Source organism: Loxodonta africana, chromosome 15 (assembly GCF_030014295.1).
Source record: "Loxodonta africana isolate mLoxAfr1 chromosome 15, mLoxAfr1.hap2, whole genome shotgun sequence".
In the NCBI taxonomy this organism is placed as follows: domain Eukaryota; kingdom Metazoa; phylum Chordata; class Mammalia; order Proboscidea; family Elephantidae; genus Loxodonta; species Loxodonta africana.
Genome location: NC_087356.1, coordinates 78,139,068 through 78,158,983, shown reverse-complemented (window position 1 = coordinate 78,158,983; position 19,916 = coordinate 78,139,068). Strand labels below are relative to the sequence as shown.

Below are 19,916 nucleotides of genomic sequence, written 5' to 3'. Positions count from 1 at the left end.
TGGATTTTTGGTTTTTTTGAATGTTAGCTAGTGCCCCAGAAAAGACAGATAGGAGGGGGAAGTCTTTCATCATCATAAAAAGTCTTTCACTTGTAAACAGGGACAAGTGGCAAAGAGTTATAGATACTAGCAAACTGTATGTCCCCAGTTCTTGTTTTCTGGGACCTTACAAAGCACACAGACCAGATAAGCTGCTGCAGGATATCAGGGGCAGAGCACAGGACCAGGAGACAGGAACCCTGGGTCTGCCACAAGCACACTGAGTGACCTTGAGTAGACCACTTCTCTTTTCTGGGCCTTAGCTTCCTACTCTCTAAAATGAAGAGTGGCCTAGGTGATCATTCAGGTCACAGCCAGCCCTAACATTCTATGACTCATCTACATCATAGGGGGCACAGGGCACATGCCTTTGGGTAGACAGGATGGAACTGTTAATATTCCCATGCTTATGTCCACACCAGCCAACAGGATATGGGATTTTTGGAAGGAGCAGTAGAGTATGGCCATTTAATTTTTGTATAGTGAAACGCCTGACTCTAGGTCATGAAAACTCAATGAGATTTCACAAGCTGTTTTCCCCTAGGAAATGGCAACTTTTAGTGGTTCACAAAGGACCAGTTTGTTTGTTTACCAATATGACAACAAAACACAATGGACTTGAAATTGCACAAGAAGCTTTTGTTAAAGGGAGGGCAGATTCCCACAGGACCTGTGGATTGAGTGGAACTGGAAATTGTACTCAGCTTCCAGGGCCGAGCTGCCCAGAGCTCGATGGAATCACATATTTTGCAGTGAAGAAGAGTCTGATCAGTTTTCAAAAATAGGCATTTAAAAATTGAATCCAAAAGAAACACAAAACACAGTTTCATCAACTTTATCCATTTTACCTTTTTAGAAGAGATCCATGCTTTTGATGAATATGAATTATGCTTTAAGTTTCTGTGGTAACTTTTGAAGAAAAATGGATTATCAAGCCAAAATTGTGGCTTGTTTTCAAGAGAAGTAGATTGAGATGAAAATAAACTATGCTAGACAGCTGCACTTATAACTGAAGCTGGTGGTGCAGTGGTTAAGAGCTCAGCTGCTAACCAAAAGATCAGCACTCTGAATCCACCAGCTGCTCCTTGGAAACCCTGTGGGGGAGTTCTGCTCTGTCCTATAGGGTCGCTATGAGTTGGAATTGACTTGGCGGCTTTTTTTTTTTTTTTTTTTTTTGTGGTTAGACAGCAGTAAGGCATTGCCTCAAATTTTGGAAACATATAAATCCCAGAGCTATCCTGAAATTTTTTTTTTTTCTACTTTAGATAAAGATTTACAAACTAGTTTCTCATAAAACAATTAATACACATATTGTTTTGGGACACTGGTTGCCAGGCCCACGACATGCCCCTTCTCAACTTTGGGTTCCCCATTACCAGCTTTTTTTCTCCCCTCCTGCTATAAAGTTTTGCTCTGTAAGATGTCTTTGAGTCTACACAGCTCTGTGAATGAACTTTTTTTCATGAAACTGCTAAATTAACACTGAGAGTCATCATCAGTGGTATAAATCTGAATTAAGATAAGCTTGGCATTTGTGAAGCGTACTATAACTATGCACTTCGAATGCATAAAGTTGATAAAATTTATTTTATGTTACTTTTGAATTATATTTTAAAATCCCTATTTTTAATAAGGGCCAAGCTATAATTCACAGTAATTGATAGCAAAATTCATGCACAAATTTCCGATTGCATGATCTTACTATTTTCAATGGCATCTTTAAATACATTTATATTGACTAGTTAATGTGTGTTCTGATTACGAAATTTATATAGCTAAGTTAGAAAATAAAGAAACATGTAAAGGAGTAAAATAAATATCAAACCTAATGAACTTGACTAGGGTACATAATTCATTTAACAAATATGTCTTTAACCCTGAGTTTCAGCCCCTAGGCTGAGAGGCTGTGAAGATGAAGAATATAGATATGACCTCTGCCCTCCCTCACTGAACATAGTCTAGTGAAGAATGCAGACAAGAAAACAAATACTATGTGATAGAGCTATAATGGGAGAAAAGCAGGAAAAGGATGTTAAAAAAGACTGGGGGGCGGGGGAGACATCTAAATTCAGTTCAGAATGAGTAGGAATCAGCCAGGCAAATAAATGTGGGAGGAGAAGGGGAATGTTAATCCAGGCAGAGGAAACAGTAAGTACGCGGAACGAGAGGTAAGAGAGGGCTTGGTGTGATGGATAAACTGAAAGAAATACGGGGATGGAGCACAGGAAGTGAGGGGAAGAAGGACTCTAGGTAAACTGGAGAAGTAGGCAGGGCCCGAGTGCTAAACGACCTTGAAAGCCTTTGCAAGGTTTTGAGGCTTTAACTAGAGGGCAACAGAATGCCTTTGAGTTAAGGCAGAGTGGTGACTTGATCTGATCTGCATCTTGTAAAGATCAGAGTGTTCAGTGGAGAACGGTTTGGACGGAGGCAGAGTGCACCCAGTGGGACAGGCGTAGAAATCCGGATGGCCTTGCGTGGGCGGGTGAAGATAAGGAAAAATGCATGGACTTGAGAAATTCTGTGTTTAAGGAGGAAGAACCCACAGAACTTGGCAATAGATTCATGTGACAGGTGAGGGAGGAATCAGGTATGACTCTAGGTTTCTGACTTGAACGAGTGGGTAGATGCCGGATGCCAGGGTCGTTTACTGAGCCTGGGGAACATAAGAGCAGAGGTTTGGGGGTTAAAGAAGACTGCATAGGAAAATCGATATTTAAGAGACAAGGAGAACGACTGGGTGAATAATAGAGGTAAGACCCCCAGTTAGGGCGGAGCGGGGCTGGCAACGTTGGGCGCCAAACGTCCCACGCCTTTCTCCTTGCAGACCACGCCGCCAGCTAACTAACGCAGGAAGCCACAGGAGGGAGACCCTGTTCGGCGCTCAGCCTGAGATCGGCGAATACCCACTGGACCCTGTGCACCGAGTCTGCGCAGTCGAGGGAATTGAGGCTCGTGGGATCCCTGCCTCCGCATCTTTTGGAGCACTGCCACGCCGGCAAACGCCACCTTTTCACGCATCCCGCGGCTACGTACTCCCGCCCCGGACGCCGTGGCCGCCCCTTCCGTGTTTTGGTAGCGCACGGGTTCCGTCAGGCGCAGCGGCGATTGGCTGCTAGTTGGCTCGGGGAGCGGCGATTGGCTGCCGCTGGCCGTCGCTCAAGCTCCCTCTCCGGAGATGGTACTAGGTGGAAAGAGAGCTGGAGCGACCTGCGAGGGGAGGGACGGTAAGCCGGGGCTCTCGGGTTGGCTGGGTCGCAGTCGGGGGCTCGCTCTGTGGCGGCTGCAGAAGGTCAGGCTCTTCGGGAGTCGCCTCGGCTAAGCTTCCTCTTGCAGCACGGCCACGCTTGTCTGTCCCGGCGCCCGTAGTGCCCCCGTGCCCCAACCGCGAATCGAACCTCTCTGGCTTCTCGTCTGGGCGCTTAGGTGTAGCCGAGACGCGGGCACCGCAACGCCTCAGAGGGAAGGGTTCCGGAAGCCCGCGGGGCTGGAAGTGAGAAGCTTCACCCGCCCGGACGGGCTCCTTCGAATTCCGATTGTGCCTCAAGGTTTGGCCCGAGCCCCACCGCGTAGGGGCAGCCTTCTGTGTTTCGTCTGCCCTCGGGGATTTCTCTTCCTGATCTCCCTCTTCGGGCGCTTTGTTTTGGTCATTGTCTTCACGCGTCGGAGTCTTACCTCTTGGGCCAAGTTGTGAGTGCTTAGGCGTTTCAGGACCCGGGTCCCCTCTTTTTCTCGAATACTGTTCAGGGTCCATTCGGTGTCTCCCGTTACAGTGTATGCTCCCTTTTAGGTATTTGCTGTTTCTTACTTTTGACTCTTGATGAAAATAAGTGTTGGAAATCCCTTAGGTTGCACTTTTGTTGACTTTTTTTGCAGAGTTGGTGCTTAGGTCATCTAATCCTTAGAAGCAAAGGTACACTTGTTGAGTTCTAGCAATGTATTATGCTAGGTATTTTAATATCGATTATCTATTTTAATCCTTAAATCAATTCATCGAGGTAGTTATAATTTTTCCTATGCCACGTTGGGGAAATTGAGGCTGAAGTGATTTGCTCAAAGTCAGGTAGCTAATAAATGTTGGAGCTGTCTGTCTAACTGTGCGGAATCCGGTCACTTGTGGCTGTGATGTTGGCATCCCAGTTTACATTTCTGAAACAGGTTCAGAGAAGCTAAGTGATTTGTCTGAAATAAAGTAGTAAGTTACAGATTTACTTAAACATTAAAGAGCTCACATTAGATGTGTGCTGGCGCCGTGGATAGACCTGAACAAGGGACAGGCCAGCCCACAGCTTAATTGGAGAAACTGACAAAATAATTAATTCATAAAACGTGTTCTGGTTATTGTGTATACAGATATGACAACTATGGGAAGGAGAAAGTCAGACAAGAACAGGTAAGACAGACAGTTATAGGAATTAAAAGGGAGCCAGACTGCCTGGGTTTGAATTCTGTCTCCATCACTTCCTAGCGTTGTAACCTTGGGTGAATCACTTAACACTCTGAGCCCATTTTCTCATTTGTAAAATGGAGATAATAAATGGTACTTACTCTGCAGCCGATCATGGGGATGGCACAGGACCGGGCAACGTTTTGTTCCATCGTGCGTGGGGTTGGCATGAGCTGAGGACTCACACCATGGCCGCTAACAACAACCTCAATAGGGTTGTTGCATTCGTGAGTTTTCATAAGTGTAAAACTCTTGGAGCAGTGCTTGGCATGTAGTAAACACTTAATAGATGTTAGATTATTTTAGGCAGAGCAGAATCATTGAGATAGGAGACTTGAACAGAGACAGCTGGCCCCGTGCCCTTACCAGTGCACAAATTGCCTCATTTGCTTTCTCTGCCTACAGAAAGTGGAACGATGGCCCTGTAGTCATTCTGCTCCAACAGCTCTGCAGGGTTGAAACAAGCAGGCACAAGGAGAGGAATTAAAGAAAGTTGGGAGACAGTGAAAGAAGGAGTCAGGGAGCTTTGCCTAAGTTTCAGGTCATTCTAGATGTCTAATTGGCCTGCCTCGTGAGTCTTACCCACAGTCTGACAACAGGGATGCATCTAGGATATTTGTACTCAGCGTTATGTTTGGCACAGTATAGGAATGCAGACAGGTGTGCTAGGGTGTCTACCCAGAAGCAGCTTATACTGCAGTTGGGTAGACGAGAATGGAACACATAAAATGACCATGAGTGACCCTGGGCAACATAAAATTAGAGGTGAGATTTTATGGTGTCAACTCTGCCAGCCAAAGGAGCAAGAGTAATCACCGAGGTGTAGGGTAGTTTAGCAAGTCTTCTGGAATGTGATCATATCCTGGTATTTATTGGACATCCAGGGTGTACAGAGCTCTGTGTTGACAGAGACTGAGAATTTCCTAGTCTAGGGGAAACAGACATTCCATTGGATTGTAACAATGCGGGTGTGTACAGAGTGCTGTGGAGGCAGGAGGTGGGATATTCCAGCTCTGCCTGGGTGAACTGGGAAAGAGGTGGCCAAGAAGGGGACATTTGGGCTTGAAGTGTGAGTTGCTTTGTCAGAGAATTTTAGAAGAATGTAGTGGAGCCCTGGTGACGCAGTGGTTAAGAGCTCAGCTGCTAACCAAAAGGTCAGCAGTTTGAATCCACCAGCTGCTCCTTGGAAACCCTATGGGACAGTTCTGCTCTGTCCTATAGGGTTGCTATGAGTCAGAATTGACTTGACAGCAATGGGTTTTGGGTTTAGTGTGTTTAGGGACAGGGATGATTGAATCAGAGAGGAAACCAGAGAAGCAGCATGGTGTGGGGCAAAGAGCGTGAGCTTTGTATTGGGATTGGAACACCTTTATACCAAATGAGATACAGTGTGCTGAGGACTCATCACAGGAGTGACACACAGTAGGCCCTCAGTACATGTTAACTTTTTTATCCAGACCCCGTGGAACGGAACCTCCTGCTGAGAATTTAAATTTCCAACAAGTTCCCAGGTGATGCTAATGCTGCTGGTTAGGGACCAAGTCTGAGAGCCACTAGTAGAGCAGTGGTTCTCAAAATTTATTATACGAAGGAATCACCTGGGGATTTGTTAAAATGTAGATTCAGATTCAGTATATCTGAGGCAGAAATGCAAATTCGCGCAGCATGGGTTTGAACTGGAATGAACCGGTTCAGAGCCCTGCAGTGAGGCCCCTTTGAGAAGGGCTTTGCATTGCCATACTAAGTGGACTTGATCGTGAAGGTAGTAGGAGTCAGAGGAGGTTTGGGATTTTATTTCTGGCTTGGGAAGGCTTTCCCTACTTTTCCTAGCCAAACATCATAAAAGTAGTCTACGTTGTCTCCTAATAGGACTTCTCTGTTGGTCTAAGGGGCACCTAGCGAACCAGTGTACACCCCAGAGTGTCAAGTGTGACTGGGACTCTAAGGAGGGGAAAGGCTAAGGATTGAAGAGGGGTTTTTGTGGTCAGTACTTAGGTATTACGCATTGCCGTCGAGTCCATTCCAACTCATAGCAACTGTCATGGATTGAATTGTGTCCCCCAAAAGTATGTATATCAATTTGGCTGGGCCATTATTCCCAGTATTGTGTGATTGTCTACCATTTTGTCATCTGATGTGATTTTCCTTTGTGTTGTAAATCCTGCCTCTCTGATGTTAATGAGGGGGGCTAGGCAGCAGTTGTATTAATGAGGCAGGACTCAATTTGCAAGATTGGATTGTGTCTTGAGCCAATTTCTTTTGGGATATAAAAGAGTGAAGTGGGCAGAAAGACAAGGGGACCTCATACCACCAAGAAAGCAGTGCCTGGAGCAGAGCACATCCTTTGGACTGGAGGTTCCTGCGCTGAGAAGCTTCCAGACCAAGGGAAGATTGATGACAAGGACCCTCCTCCAGAGCCAACAAAAAAAGCCTTCCCCTGGGGCTGATGCCCTAAATTTGAACTTGTAGCCTACTAGACTGTAAGAAAATAAATTTCTCTTTGTTAAAGCTATCCTCTTGTGGTATTTCTGTTATAGCAGCGCTAGATGACTAAGACAGTGATCCTTTAGGACAAAGTAGAACTGCCCCATAGGGTTTCCAAGGAGTGGTTGGTGGATTTGAACTCCTAGCCTTTTGGTTAGCAGTCGTAGCTCTTAACCACTGTGCCCCGCACTTAGGTATAGTAGGTTCAAAAGCCTGTACTCGTAGGCGCGGATATTACAGTTGTCGTATTTTCTGGATTTTTTTCCCTTTCAGTATTTAGTAGAGGCCTTTTTCAGAGTTCCTGTCTGTCTTAGAAAACCCTAGTGGTGCAGTGTTAAGAGCTACAACTGCTAACCAAAAGGTCAGCAGTTCGAATTCACCAGGTGCTCCTTGGAAACTCTCTGGGACGGTTTTCCTCTGTCTTATAGGGTCACTGTGAGTCAGAATTGACTAGATGGCAATGGGTTTGGTTTTGGTATGTCTGGGGTGGGCCGAAGGGAGCAGTGCTCCACCCTCTTCCAGGGATCACTATAGTAGGGATAGCAGGAGTCAGTGAGAATCCCCAGGAAGAAACTGACACTTAGGGGACAGAGTCAGGGCTTCTTAGTGTCCCCTCTCTCCCCGCAGAACTTTTGCTTGCAGTCATCCTCCGCTGCTCTGTGTTTTGTTTTAATGAGGGAAACTCTTCTTTTATTCCAGTGTTCCTCCAAGTATGCTCTTGGAACTGCCTGCATCAGAACTACATCGGTGCTGAGTTAAACAGGCAGATTTCTAGGCTTGACCCCAGCCTTCCTCAATCTGGCGGTCCAGGGGAGGGGCTGTGGGGATCTGCATTTGTATGCATGTTAAAAATTGAGACCTTTTAGTTTTTCATTCAGCTTTCTTCAGCAAGTTTTTTTTACGTGCCTAAGCACTGTATGGAGCCCTGGTGGCACAGTACTTAAAAGCTTGGCTACTAACCAAAAGGTCGGCAGTTCAAGTTCACCAGCTGCTCCTTGGAAACGCTATAGGGCAGTTCTACCCTGTCCTATAGGGTTACTATGAGTTGGAATCGACTGGATGGCAACAGGTCTGGTTTTTTGGAAGCGCTCTATAGGCACCAGAGATGCAGTATAAGGTAGACAGCTATGATCTCTGCATTCATGGAGCTTTTGTTCCAAGGTAATCTACCTTTTCGTCCAGAGTGTATTCGGGGAGTGGTGGAATAAACAACTGGCCAGGTAAGGCAAAGACTGATTGTGTGGCACTTTGACAGTTTGGCAGGGGAGTTATGACACGAAGCAGTAAGAAATAAGGGGCTTCTGGGCAAATACGTAGGCTGTGTAGAGTAGAAAGAATATAGACTTTGAGTTGTCCAGACCTGACCGTGCTACACCACTAGCGTGCGGCCCTAGGCAGGTTGGTTAACGTCTTTAACTGGGTTAAAAATAATGCGTGCCTGATAGGGTAGTGTTGGGGATTAAACAACATAATTAAGCAAGGCCCTTAGTATGGTGGTTGGCATATAGTAAGTGTGAAATTAAAAACATAAAGAGTTGTCATCCCCGTTTTTGCAGATGAGGAAGTTTAGGAGTAGAAGGGTTAAGGGACTTGGCCGAGTCACACAGTTAGTAGATGAGGGACAGTGGAGCAGGGATTTGAACTTGGGTTCCTCTCCAAAGCCATCTCTCTGAACCTCAGCACTGTACTGCCTGCCACAGAAATAATTCCTTCTGGGTGGCGTTGCTCTGAAGCTTAATGAGAAAATGTCTGGTAAAGTGCCTCGCTCAGTGCCTGGCACATGCTTAATAATGTTAGTTTTTGTTCTCTCTTCCCAAGAACACCAGACAACTTCCAGGAGTTTGAGGAACTGCTACTTCACTTTTACAAAAAAGTACTCGGTCCTTAGGGTTATTGGAAAAACGCCTGCCGATTCTAGGCAGGCTGCTGCCCTGGCTCTTGACTTGCAGCGGGACTCGGGTGGAATCCTTGCAGCTGTGGATTTCTTCTTCTTGCTCTAGGGCGAAGGCCATGCCGCCCCCTGGGAAAGTTCCCCGAAAGGAGAACCTGGGGCTGCAGTGTGAGTGGGGGTCCTGCTCCTTTGTGTGCTCGGCCATGGAGGAGTTCTGTGAGCACGTCACTCAGCACCTGCAGCAGCACCTGCACAGCTCCCAGGAGGAGGAAGAGGAGGAGGAGGAGGACCCCCTCGGTAAGGGTGCAGGATTGGGGAAGGGCAAATCTGACTTCCTCTCCTAGCGTGAAGGCAGCCTGTGATAATGGTAGTGGTTTATTTTCCTAATTGTGGTTTGTTGTTGTTGTTCGTAAAAACATTGTAGACTTGTAGAAAACTTAGCCAACAAGGATGTAAGGAATGAATCTGCCATCCTACCATTAAGAGGCAATTACGAGCAATACTTTAGTGAACGTCGTTTTTGACCTCTTTCTGCATGTGTATACATATCTAAGATAATAAATATTATTTTATTTTTGAAAACAGCAAAAAAGGATCATTCCGTACAAGCTTTTGGAAGCCTGCATTTTGCACTGTCTGGTAGTGTTTCCCCAACTTTTTTTTTGTTTTTTTTAACCGTTACCCTGGTTAGGAATACATTTTATATTGTGACCTGGTACACAAAAGTTACAGAAAAAAAAATACTTGAAGCAATACTTATTCCATGATCTTTGAAACTTCTGTTCTTTTTCATTAAAAAAAAAAGGGGGGGGGGTTGCAGTTCGCTAAATTAATTTCATCACCCACTAATGGGTCACAGTTTGAGAAACTCTGATCTATAAAAAGTGTGAAAGGAGCTCTCCGTCCCTTACCCTCAATTCTGTTTTAAGTCTAGTGAGTATGAATTATAAGTTTCGAAAGTCAAATAATATTTATACAAAAGTGAAATCAGGGAGTGATTATGTGTTTTTAAAGCACTTAATTTTTCAAAACAGGTAAATTCCTATAAAACATTGAAAATATGATGCTTGGAGAAGGATTCATGAGAGAAAGGAAGTGGATTAGATTGGTCAGTGGGACCTTCCTGGGGATGGAAGGAGAACTCTTGATCTCACAGGGAGGAGTGGAGAGTGTCCCAGGTTGGGAGGTAGTGCCTTTCTCGGGGAACAGTAGAAGCCCTGAGCCAGAGGTAGTACATGCCAGCCACACTTGCCACCTGAGTTCCTGCCACTGGGCCTTTGCATGCACTGTTATCTCGGCCCAGACGACACTCTTCTTCACCAAGTTTACAACTGCTTATCCTTCAGGTCTCAAGGACACAGGGACAGTTTCCAACTTTTGTGAACATTCTTTTTGATCTCTGTGTGTGTGTGATCAAATTACCTCTGTTTAATACTTTTGTAACATCATGTACTCCCCTCCTTCATAGCACTGGATACAGTTTTATATTTATGAATGTGATTATTTGGTTAATGTTCTTTTTCCCTGACTGACAGCTACATGAGGGCAAGAAATGGGACTCTGTGTTCATTGTCATATCCCCAGTGCCTGGCATTTCCTTGAATACCGGTATTTGCTGAATGAAGTCCTGGTAATTTGATCAGAGCCAGGCCTCCCTTACTCCCTGTTAAGTGTGCAGGTGGAAGGAACGCTGAGGCTTGGAAAGTACCAAGCTCTTCCTTCTCAACCTTCTTCTGCAGAGGAAGAATTCTCCTGCTTGTGGCAGGAATGTGGCTTTTGTTCTCTGGACAGTTCTGCTGACCTCATCCGCCATGTCTACTTCCACTGCTACCACACCAAGCTGAAACAGTGGGGGCTGCAGGCCTTGCAAAGCCAGGCTGACCTCAGCCCCTGCATCCTGGACTTCCAGAGCCGGAATGTCATCCCTGACGTCCCTGACCACTTTCTGTGTCTGTGGGAGCATTGTGAGGTCAGTAGGCAAGCAGTGCCAGTAGTAGGGGTAGAAGTTGGGGGTCTTAACTCAGGATGCCTGGACCCTTTCAGGGATGCCTTATATCCCCAAGAGTCCTGCTAGTACTTCTCCTCTATTTCTATGCAGCCCCCTCCCTCAGACAATTCCATCCCCACCCAGTTAATTTGGGAGAGAGCCAAGAAGCCCCTTTGGACACATAGGGATAAGAGTCCCTCCAGCTACCCTCGGTCCTTAACCAAGTTGCCCTGGCACAGAGCTCCTTCGACAATCCCGAGTGGTTCTATCGGCACGTGGAAGCGCACAGTCTGTGCTGTGAATACCAAGCTGTTGGCAAGGACAACCATGTGGTGCTGTGTGGCTGGAAAGGTAGGGCCACTCCTTAACTTCTGGCCTCTGGAGGAAACCCTAGGGGTGCTAAGGTACTAGGGCAGCCAGGGATGGGACCAGTTCTGAAGGTCAAAGTTGGCTTCTGGCTGGGGAGGCTTGGGGGTACTAGAGCCTATTCTGGGGGTTTATAGCTGAATCCTGACTGGGTCTTCCTTCCCAGGGTGTACCTGTACCTTCAAGGACCGCTGTAAGCTTCGAGAGCACCTCCGCAGCCACACCCAGGAGAAGGTGGTGGCCTGCCCCACATGTGGAGGCATGTTTGCCAACAACACAAAGTTCTTAGATCACATCCGTCGTCAGACCTCATTGGATCGTAAGTAATCAGAGAAGGAGGGGCGTGGGTGCAGACTGTCCTGCTTGCGGTGGGGGTCGGGAACATGTTTCCAGGGGAGGTGGCTACTCAGGGTATCTGCCACTTGGCTGCATCTACCTTTAGGGGTCGGCCACCTCCCACAGTCCTTCTGCTGATTCAGGTTCATTGGATGTTTTTATTCAGAATCCGCTCTGTGCCATATTATCTCAGTTAATCCTTATAGCAGTCATATGAGGTAGGTTTCTTATCCCCATTTTTGCAGATGATAAAACTGAGGCTCAGAGAGGTTAAGTCACTTATTTGTGATCACACAGCTACTAAGTGCTGAAGTGGGGGTTCTGAGGTTCTTGACTCTTAGCCCCATGCCCTTTCCATAATTCTATGGCCACCCATAGCTCTCTGACCTCCCTTTTTCTTCTGGGCGGTTCACTTCTGCCTGGGAAGGTTGTCCTCTCCCTGGCTGTCTTTTCTCCTTGTGCTTCCCCTCATCCCCCACAGCCATCTCTTTCTTCTACCTGCCTCAGAGCAACGCTTCCAGTGCTCTCACTGTTCCAAGAGATTCGCCACGGAGCGGCTGTTGCGAGACCACATGCGTAATCACGGTGAGTATCCTGCCACCCCAGCCTCCTTGCACACCCTCCATGGTTCCATGAGCCCTCCAAGCACAGCCTTCTCTCTTCTCCTCAGTGAATCACTATAAGTGCCCTCTGTGTGACATGACTTGCCCGCTGCCTTCCTCCCTTCGCAACCACATGCGCTTTCGCCACAGTGAGGACCGGCCCTTTAAATGTGACTATTGTGACTACAGGTAAGGGGAACCAGAGGCCAGGAGACAGCCTGTGTTCCAAGGTCCCCCATGCCTTCCAACCCCACCTGTCCTCTCCTGGCAGCTGCAAGAACCTGATTGACCTTCGGAAGCACCTAGATACCCATAGCAAGGAGCCAGCCTATAGGTGTGATTTTGAGAGCTGTAACTTCAGTGCCCGATCCCTGTGCTCCATCAAATCCCATTTCCGCAAAGTACATGAAGTGAGTGGGGCTGGGTGACGAGGAATGGTTCGCAGAAGTGTGGGGGAGCCCAGGGTGAAGAGCCAGCCTCACCTGTCCCTCCTCTTCCCATCAGGGAGACTCAGAGCCAAGGTACAAATGTCATGTGTGTGACAAATGCTTCACCCGGGGCAACAACCTCACTGTGCACCTTCGCAAGAAGCACCAGTTCAAATGGCCCTCAGGGCACCCCCGTTTTCGGTATGTGTCTCAACCCTCTCCCCTCCCCTCAAGTTCACACACGTTTTCTCCTGTACCTTTTCAGCAAGTCAGAAACTTTAAACTGGATGGTGCTTTGATGTCTACCATCTCCATCTAGACTCAACCCTGAGAATAGTGGTGGGGCAAGGATTATTTTTCTGATTTTTGAACCCGAGGCACTGTCAGTAAATGGGGCTAAAAGTCCTGTAGCCAGAACTAGAACCTGATGCTTAGCTTCATGGCCTTTTCATAAATCCTTCCTTGACACCCCCACCGTCATAACTCTCTCTCTCTCTCTCTATTTGGGTTGCGTTTCTACATAGAATCTTCTATTTTGATTAATGATCTTTCTATCCTGCCTTTTCTTCTGCATATTCAATAAAAACCTTTTTGGTCTTCAACTCCCATCACTTAGAATCCTAGGACTTCTACCACTCCTCACCTTTGTCCCTTACCTTGCCATCTTCAGGCCATTTTAGCCTCCCTCTGCCTGTGTTTACTAGCCATTATGCTCCTGCTTCACCAGGTACAAGGAGCATGAAGATGGCTACATGCGGCTGCAGCTGGTTCGCTATGAGAGTGTAGAGCTGACACAGCAACTGCTACGGCAGCCGCAAGAGGAATCGGGCCTGGGAGCTTCGGTGAATGAGAGCAGCCTGCAGGGCATCCTTCTAGAAACAGTGCCAGGGGAGCCAGGACCTGAGGAAGAGGCTGAAGAGGGTGGGGGTGGTGAGATGACAGCCCTCTCAGCCCCTCAGGACACTCCTAGCCCTGTCATCCATGTGGTGAATCAGACCAATGCCGAAGGTCAGCGAGAGATTGTCTACTATGTGCTGTCTGAAGCCCCAGGAGAGCCTCCCCCTCCCACTGAGCTACCCTCGGTGGGCATCATGGAAAAACTTCAGGGAACAGCTGAGGAGCCCAAGGTCCAGATGGTGTGAAGGCTACAGAGCCTGACCATTCCTACCTCAGGCCTCGAGGTTTGGGCCAGGTGGTGGCAGCATACCTAATGGGCAGCTCTCGTCAATGGATGCCTCTCGGAGTGGTGCTGGGAGCAGCATCCTTCCAGTCTGGACTGGGCTTGAATTATTCTGCTGACTAGGGACTTATTTTGCTGCCAGACCACATCTTGTGGGGATCCTGAGGAGTTTAGATTCTATAAGGGAGACATCATGGCTGTGTGTATTCTTGGTTAGAGGAGATATTATCAGGCTTAACCATAAACCCCCTACACATGCTGGACAGTAATTAAAATCCTTAGTGAACCCACCCTCACTGCCATCTTTAGGGGTACATAGGCCCAGGGATGACCTGTAACTGCCCTACAAGGGCCCTTTCCTTGCAACCAGCCAAGGCATTGAGAACCAGACAGCCGTTTCCTTCTTAAGCGTTCTTCCAGCAACCCCAAGGAGTTTCACGGTTATCCTCAGGGAGGGGATTGGAGGCACTGAGTATGTGTGTAGCAATTGTTTTTTGGTAATAAAAGAAACACTTGAGCTGTTACTCATTTCTTCTTCCTTACGTTCGGTGGCATTTAACTAGGTAGTGAGGAGATACAGCCACCCAGGAGTAGAGTTGAATGATTAGGCTTCTTCGCTTTTCAGTGACTAGGCTTTTTTGGTTTTGTTTTCAACTGTCTTCTTGATCCCTGCCCCTCTTTTGCTGTGACTTCATGTCTTCTCGGAGCATCTGCCATCTCCAGGGAGGTCCCAGGCATTTGGCCACATGTGGGCAGTAACAGCAGTGTAGAATGGACAAGAGTGGGCTCACCCAAGAAGACAGAGCAGCTGACCATGGCCACACCCTCTGAGTATCAAAGAAGGGGATAGGATCTTGATTAGAACTCTGCCTTTAGGGTCAGCGTTCCTTACCTGTGGTGCTGTGGGCTGAGAAGGAAGCAGGGGTGGAGGGTGGGTTGGAGGACATTCCATGACAAGAGAAGCCTCTGTCCTCATCTATTTGGTGGCCTGTTTAGGGGAAGAAGGGCTGGCTATACTTGTTCAGTAGAGGGACAGGGCATGGATGGTGAAATTAGTGCAAGATCCCAGGGAAGTGAGCCTGGAAATGAGTGGCTTGACTTGTAGAACAATTTTAATTCATGTTTCCAGGCTCCTCCATATCACCATCTCTCTCTCTCTCTTTTTAAAGTTTTATTTATTTTGTTGTTGAGAACATACCGCTATCTCTTGAAGGGGCTTTTGTGGCGGCAAACTAAGACATCCACATTGACATAACCTGAAAGCCCTTGTGATTTCTTGCCTGAATTCCTGTAGCAGCCTCCTAACGTGTTTCTGCTTGCAATCTATCACTCTTCCAATTTATATTCCCTATCATTAGCAGAATTCGAAAACACAAGTCAGAACCTTAAATGGTCCTCATGTGTGGCCCTTCTTTCTTTCCAGCCTGGTCTCCATGGTCTACTACCCTCTGCTGCAGACCAAAAAGTACCATATCTCTTTGTGTTTGCTTAGAGACCTAGTTTCCTCTGCCTGGAATGACATGCCTGTTTGTAGACATGGTAAACACATCCTTGTTTAAAATACCAGCTCTAGTCACTTCCTTGATGAACCCTTTCCTGGGTAATACTGTCTATGCTTAACTTTGAGCAGCCTCACTACCCTGATGGGCTTCTGTCACTACACTCAATTAGGTCTTTCCTTGTTGTGTACTTCAGGTCCCTTAAAGGCAGGTCATGGGTTTTATTCATCTGTATTCTTAGCACCTGCCACAATGACTGGATTATAGTGGCAACTCAGTAAATGACTGATAGAATTAATGAAGAGATTTTTTTCTTTCCTGACTGTTTCTGCAATAAGCACATAGGGTTTTTATAATAAGACTTAAATCAGGGCCTTTTAAAAAGGCCCCAAAATCCTTTTATGGCAGCTTCCTGTCCAACAATGACCCCTGAGAGGATTTCCTTTACCCTTCCAGAGTGGCAAAAGACCCTAAGAATGGACACAGGGAACTGAGAAGTGTCTGGCAGACATAAAGTGGTTCTTATGTTTCGGGGCTTTGAACCTCTTTGAGATCTAATTAAAAAATAGACACTTTCTTGGGGAAAATTCACATTGAGACATGGTTTTCTAACTTGGTTCCTGGACCTGCCATTCTCTACGAGGCCTCACAACCCACTCTTAACCCCAGCCCATAGATTTGATAATTTAGCTGAAATGGACCAATTCCTTGAAAGACAAACTATCAAAACTCACACAGGGAGAAAGCTGAATAAGCATATATCTATTAAATTGAATCAGTAATAACATTCCAAAAAAGAAAGCACCAGTCCTACACTGTTTCACTGGTGAATTCTACCAAACACTTAAGGAAGAAATGATGTCAATTTTCTGTAATCTCTTCCAGGAAATACAAACTGAGGGAATACTTCTTATTCTGTGAGGGCAGTGCTACCCTAATTCCAAAACCAGATGAAGGAAAACTGCAGACCAATGTCTCTGATGAACATAGATGCAAAAAACTTCAAAAAAAGCAAATCAAATCCAACAACGTGTAAAAACAATCACCGCGACCAAGTGCAATTTACTCCAGATAGACAAAGCTGGTTCAACATTAAAAAACTAATGTAATCTGTCACATCAACAGCTAAAGAAAAATATGATATCAATAAATGCAGAAAGAGCATTGACAAAATCTAACACCTATTTGTGATACAGAGTCATCAGACTAGGAAGATGGGAACTTCCTCAGCTTAATAAAGAACATCTACAAAAAACATACAACTAAAATCATACTTAGTGGTGAGAAACTGGATGTCTTCTCCCTAAGATTGGGAACAAGGCAAGGTTGTCCTTTTTTACCACTCCTATTCAACGTTGTACTGGAAGTCCTAGCTAGTGCAACAAGACAAGGTATTACAGATTGGGAAGGAAGAAATAAAGCTGTCTTTGTCTGCAGATGACATGATTATGTAGGAAATTCCAAAGAATAGACAAAAAATCTAGAACTAATAAGTGCTGTAATCATAGCAAGGTCACAGAATAAGGTTAACATACAAAAGTCAAATTGCTTTCCTATATAACAGCGATAGACAATTGGGATCTGAAATTAAAACCATTACTATTTACATTAGCACCAGAAAGTAAAATATTTAGGCATAAATCTAACAAAATGTACAGGATTTATATGAGGAAAACTACTAAACTTTAATGAAAGAAATCAATATTAAAATGTGAGTTCTTCCCAATTTAACATATACAGTCAATGCAGTCCCAGTCTAAATCCCAGCAAACTATCTTGTGGATATCAACAGAGTCCAAAGTTTATACAGAAAGGCAAAAGACCCAGAATAAACCAGCACAATACTGAAGAAGGACAAAGTTGGAGGACTGACATTACCTGAATTTGAGACTATAAAGCTACAGTAATCAAGACAGGGAGGTACTGGGAAAAGAACAGACAAATTGATCAATGGAACAAAAATAACCCATAAGTAGATCCACACAAATATAGTCAACTCAGCTTTGACAAAGGAGCAATTCAAATTCAAAGGAGGAAGGACAGTATTTTCAAGAAATGATGCTGAAACTATTGGACATCCATATGCAAAAAATGAATCTATATACAGTCCTGGAGCCCTAGTGGCGCAGTGATTAAGAGCTACAGCTGCTAACCAAAAAGATTGGCAGCTCAAATTTACCATCTGCTCCTTGGAGACCCCTTGGGGCAGCTGTATTCTATTGTATAGGGTTGCTATGAGTTGTAGTCAACTCAACAGCAATGGGTATGGCATATAGAGTCCTTACACCTTTCACAAAACTCAACTCAAGATGGATCTTAGACCTAAATGTAAACACAAAACTATAAAATTTATAGAAGATAACATAGGAGAAAATCAAGGTGACCTTGGGTTTGGCAATGAGTTTTTAGATACAACATCAAAAACAATCATGAAAGAAAAAATTAGTAAGTTGGACTTTGTTAAAATTAAAAATGTCTGCTCTGTGAAAGACACTATTAAGAGGATGAAGAGACAAGCCATGGACTAGGAGAAAATATTTGCAAAAACACGTAAAAGACTTGTGTCTAAAATATACAAAGAACTCTTAAAATTCAACAATAAGAGAGCAACCTAATTTTAAAATGCTTAAAAGGCTTGGACACCTCACCGAAGAAGATACGTAGATAGCAAATGAACGTATGAAAAGATGCTTGACATTATATGTCATTCCAAACCAAACCAAACCCGTTGCCCTTGAGTGGATTCCGAATCATAGCAACCCTGTAGGGCAGAATAGAGCTGTCCCATAGGGTTTCCAAGGCTGTGATCTTTACTGAAGCAGACTGCCACATTTTTCTCCCATGGAGTGGCTGGTGGACTTGAACCGTCAACCTTTCAGTTAGCAGCCAAGTCCTTAACCGTTGTGCCACCAGTGCTCCTTAGATGTCCTTAGGGAATTGCAAATTAAAACAGTAATGAGATGCCACTATATGCCTATTAAATAACCCTAACCTAGTGCCGTCGAGTCGATTAGAATGGCTTTAAAAAAACAAAACCTGACAATACCAAATGCTAGTGAGAACACAGAGCAACAGGAGAGCTCATTCATTGACTTGGGGTGGCGGGATGCAAAAGGGTACCATCACTTTAGAAGACAGTTTGTCAATTTCTTAGAAAGCTGAACACAGTCATACTTTATGATCCAGAAATCATGCTCCTAGGTTACCTGTTATGGATTGAATTTTGTTCCCAAAAATGTGTTGTAAACCCTAACCACTATACCTATGGTTGGAAACTCTGGTGATGTAGTGGTTAAGAGCTATAGCTGCTAACCAAAAGGTCAGCAGTTCGAATCCACCAGGCGCTCCTTGGAAACTGTGGGGCAGTTCTACTCTGTCTTATAGGGTCACTATGAGTTGGAATCAACTCGACCACAATGGTTTTTTTTTTTTTTTGGTTTATGCCTGTGGTTATAATCCCATTTGGGAATGGGTTGTCTTTGTTATGCTAATGAGGCAGGATTAGTGTAGAGTGTATCTTGAGTCAATCTCTTTTGAGATATAAAAGAGATTAAACAAAGGAGCAGAAGAGAGATGGGGAAGAGGAATGCCAAGCCACATGAAGATTGCCCAGGAGCAGAAGCTCAGAGACAAGGATCTTCCTCTAGAGTTGACGGAGACAGAAAGCTTCCCCCTAGAGCTGGCACCCTGAATTGGGTCTTCCAGCCTCCTAAACTGTGAGACATTTCTGTTTGTTAAAACCATCCACTTGTGGTGTTTCTGTTACAGCAGCATTAGATAACTAAGACCCAAACGAGCTGAAAACCTGCACACAAGTGTTTATAGTGGATGTATTAATAATCACCAAGAGCTGAATGCAACCAGGATGTCCTTCAATAGGCGAATGGATAAAAATAAATGAATTATTTAACCCACAAAAAGACATGGAGGAATTTTAAATGCATATTGCTAAATGAAAGAAGCCAGTCATGTGGCATATGAAGAAGCTATATGAAAGAAGCTACATGTATGATTCCAGCTATATGACATTTTGGAAAAGGCAAAAATCATAGAGACAAAAAGATCAGTGGTTGTTGGAGCGAGTCTGCCTGAGGTCTCTGGCAGATCAGCGAAGGTAATCAGTGTATGTCCCCCTCCACATGCCAACTTGGGTGCCCAGGCCCATCTTCACTGCCTACTTCAGGGAAGTCAGTTGAGGTGGTGGGCTCTGCTGGGCAGAGGGAGGGATAAGGGCTTGGTCAATCTCGCTCTTTATCCACTCCTTTCTGGGCCTGGGCTGCATCTCTCCAAGTGGCCAGCAGAGGGTCCTTACGCTGACAACCCTTAACCCTTTGATGTATAAATTATTATTATTAATTTTTTTGGTGATGCCATGTTTTTCCACTAGTGGAATGGATGTTGAATCATTGTTGGTAGTTTTTATTATGTGAAAAAATGGGGTGCTAGTTGGAAGAGGACACAGACCCATGTTCCATGAAACACATCATGCACAAGGGACATATGGGTCCCATGGTGCATCACACTTCCTGGTTACACTTGGGCCACAAATATCTTACTCAACTTTCCAAAATATACACAAAATCCTATATAAACTTTGCACTTGCTGCACACGATTGTTAGCAGTGTGATTTAGAGTGGGCCATATCGGTACCATGTTTCA

At 45.3% G+C, this 19,916-nt stretch overlaps 1 protein-coding gene across 3 annotated transcripts; it reads left to right on the top strand.

The window, feature by feature from the left end:
* The first annotated feature begins 3,171 nt into the window (after positions 1–3,171).
* On the top strand, positions 3,172–14,274 carry HINFP (histone H4 transcription factor). 3 transcript variants are annotated; one of them, XM_003418185.4, is made up of 10 exons: positions 3,172–3,263; positions 8,968–9,155; positions 10,598–10,827; positions 11,085–11,196; positions 11,378–11,530; positions 12,055–12,132; positions 12,218–12,338; positions 12,421–12,559; positions 12,654–12,778; positions 13,305–14,274. In XM_003418185.4, the coding sequence occupies exons 2-10, from the start codon at positions 8,978–8,980 to the stop codon at positions 13,717–13,719; spliced, it is 1,551 nt and encodes a 516-aa protein (XP_003418233.1). In that variant the 5' UTR covers positions 3,172–3,263; positions 8,968–8,977; the 3' UTR covers positions 13,720–14,274. The 3 variants fall into 3 exon arrangements, with proteins under 3 accessions (XP_003418233.1, XP_064125025.1, XP_023413979.1); XM_023558211.2 differs by lacking the exon at positions 3,172–3,263 and adding an exon at positions 3,273–3,584; XM_064268955.1 differs by lacking the exon at positions 3,172–3,263 and having other exon boundaries at positions 3,272–9,155; positions 12,654–12,782; positions 13,247–13,476.
* The last annotated feature ends 5,642 nt before the right edge of the window (positions 14,275–19,916 follow it).

What these genes read in the sequence shown, in the direction of transcription:
- HINFP (XM_003418185.4), top strand. Translation starts at nt 8,978, where the DNA reads ATGCCGCCCCCTGGGAAAGTTCCCCGAAAGGAGAACCTGGGGCTGCAG. An exon ending in GTCTGTGGGAGCATTGTGAG is followed by an intron (nt 10,828 to 11,084) that starts GTCAGTAGGCAA and finishes GCCCTGGCACAG; the next exon opens with AGCTCCTTCGACAATCCCGA. An exon ending in TCAGGGCACCCCCGTTTTCG is followed by an intron (nt 12,779 to 13,304) that starts GTATGTGTCTCA and finishes CTGCTTCACCAG; the next exon opens with GTACAAGGAGCATGAAGATG.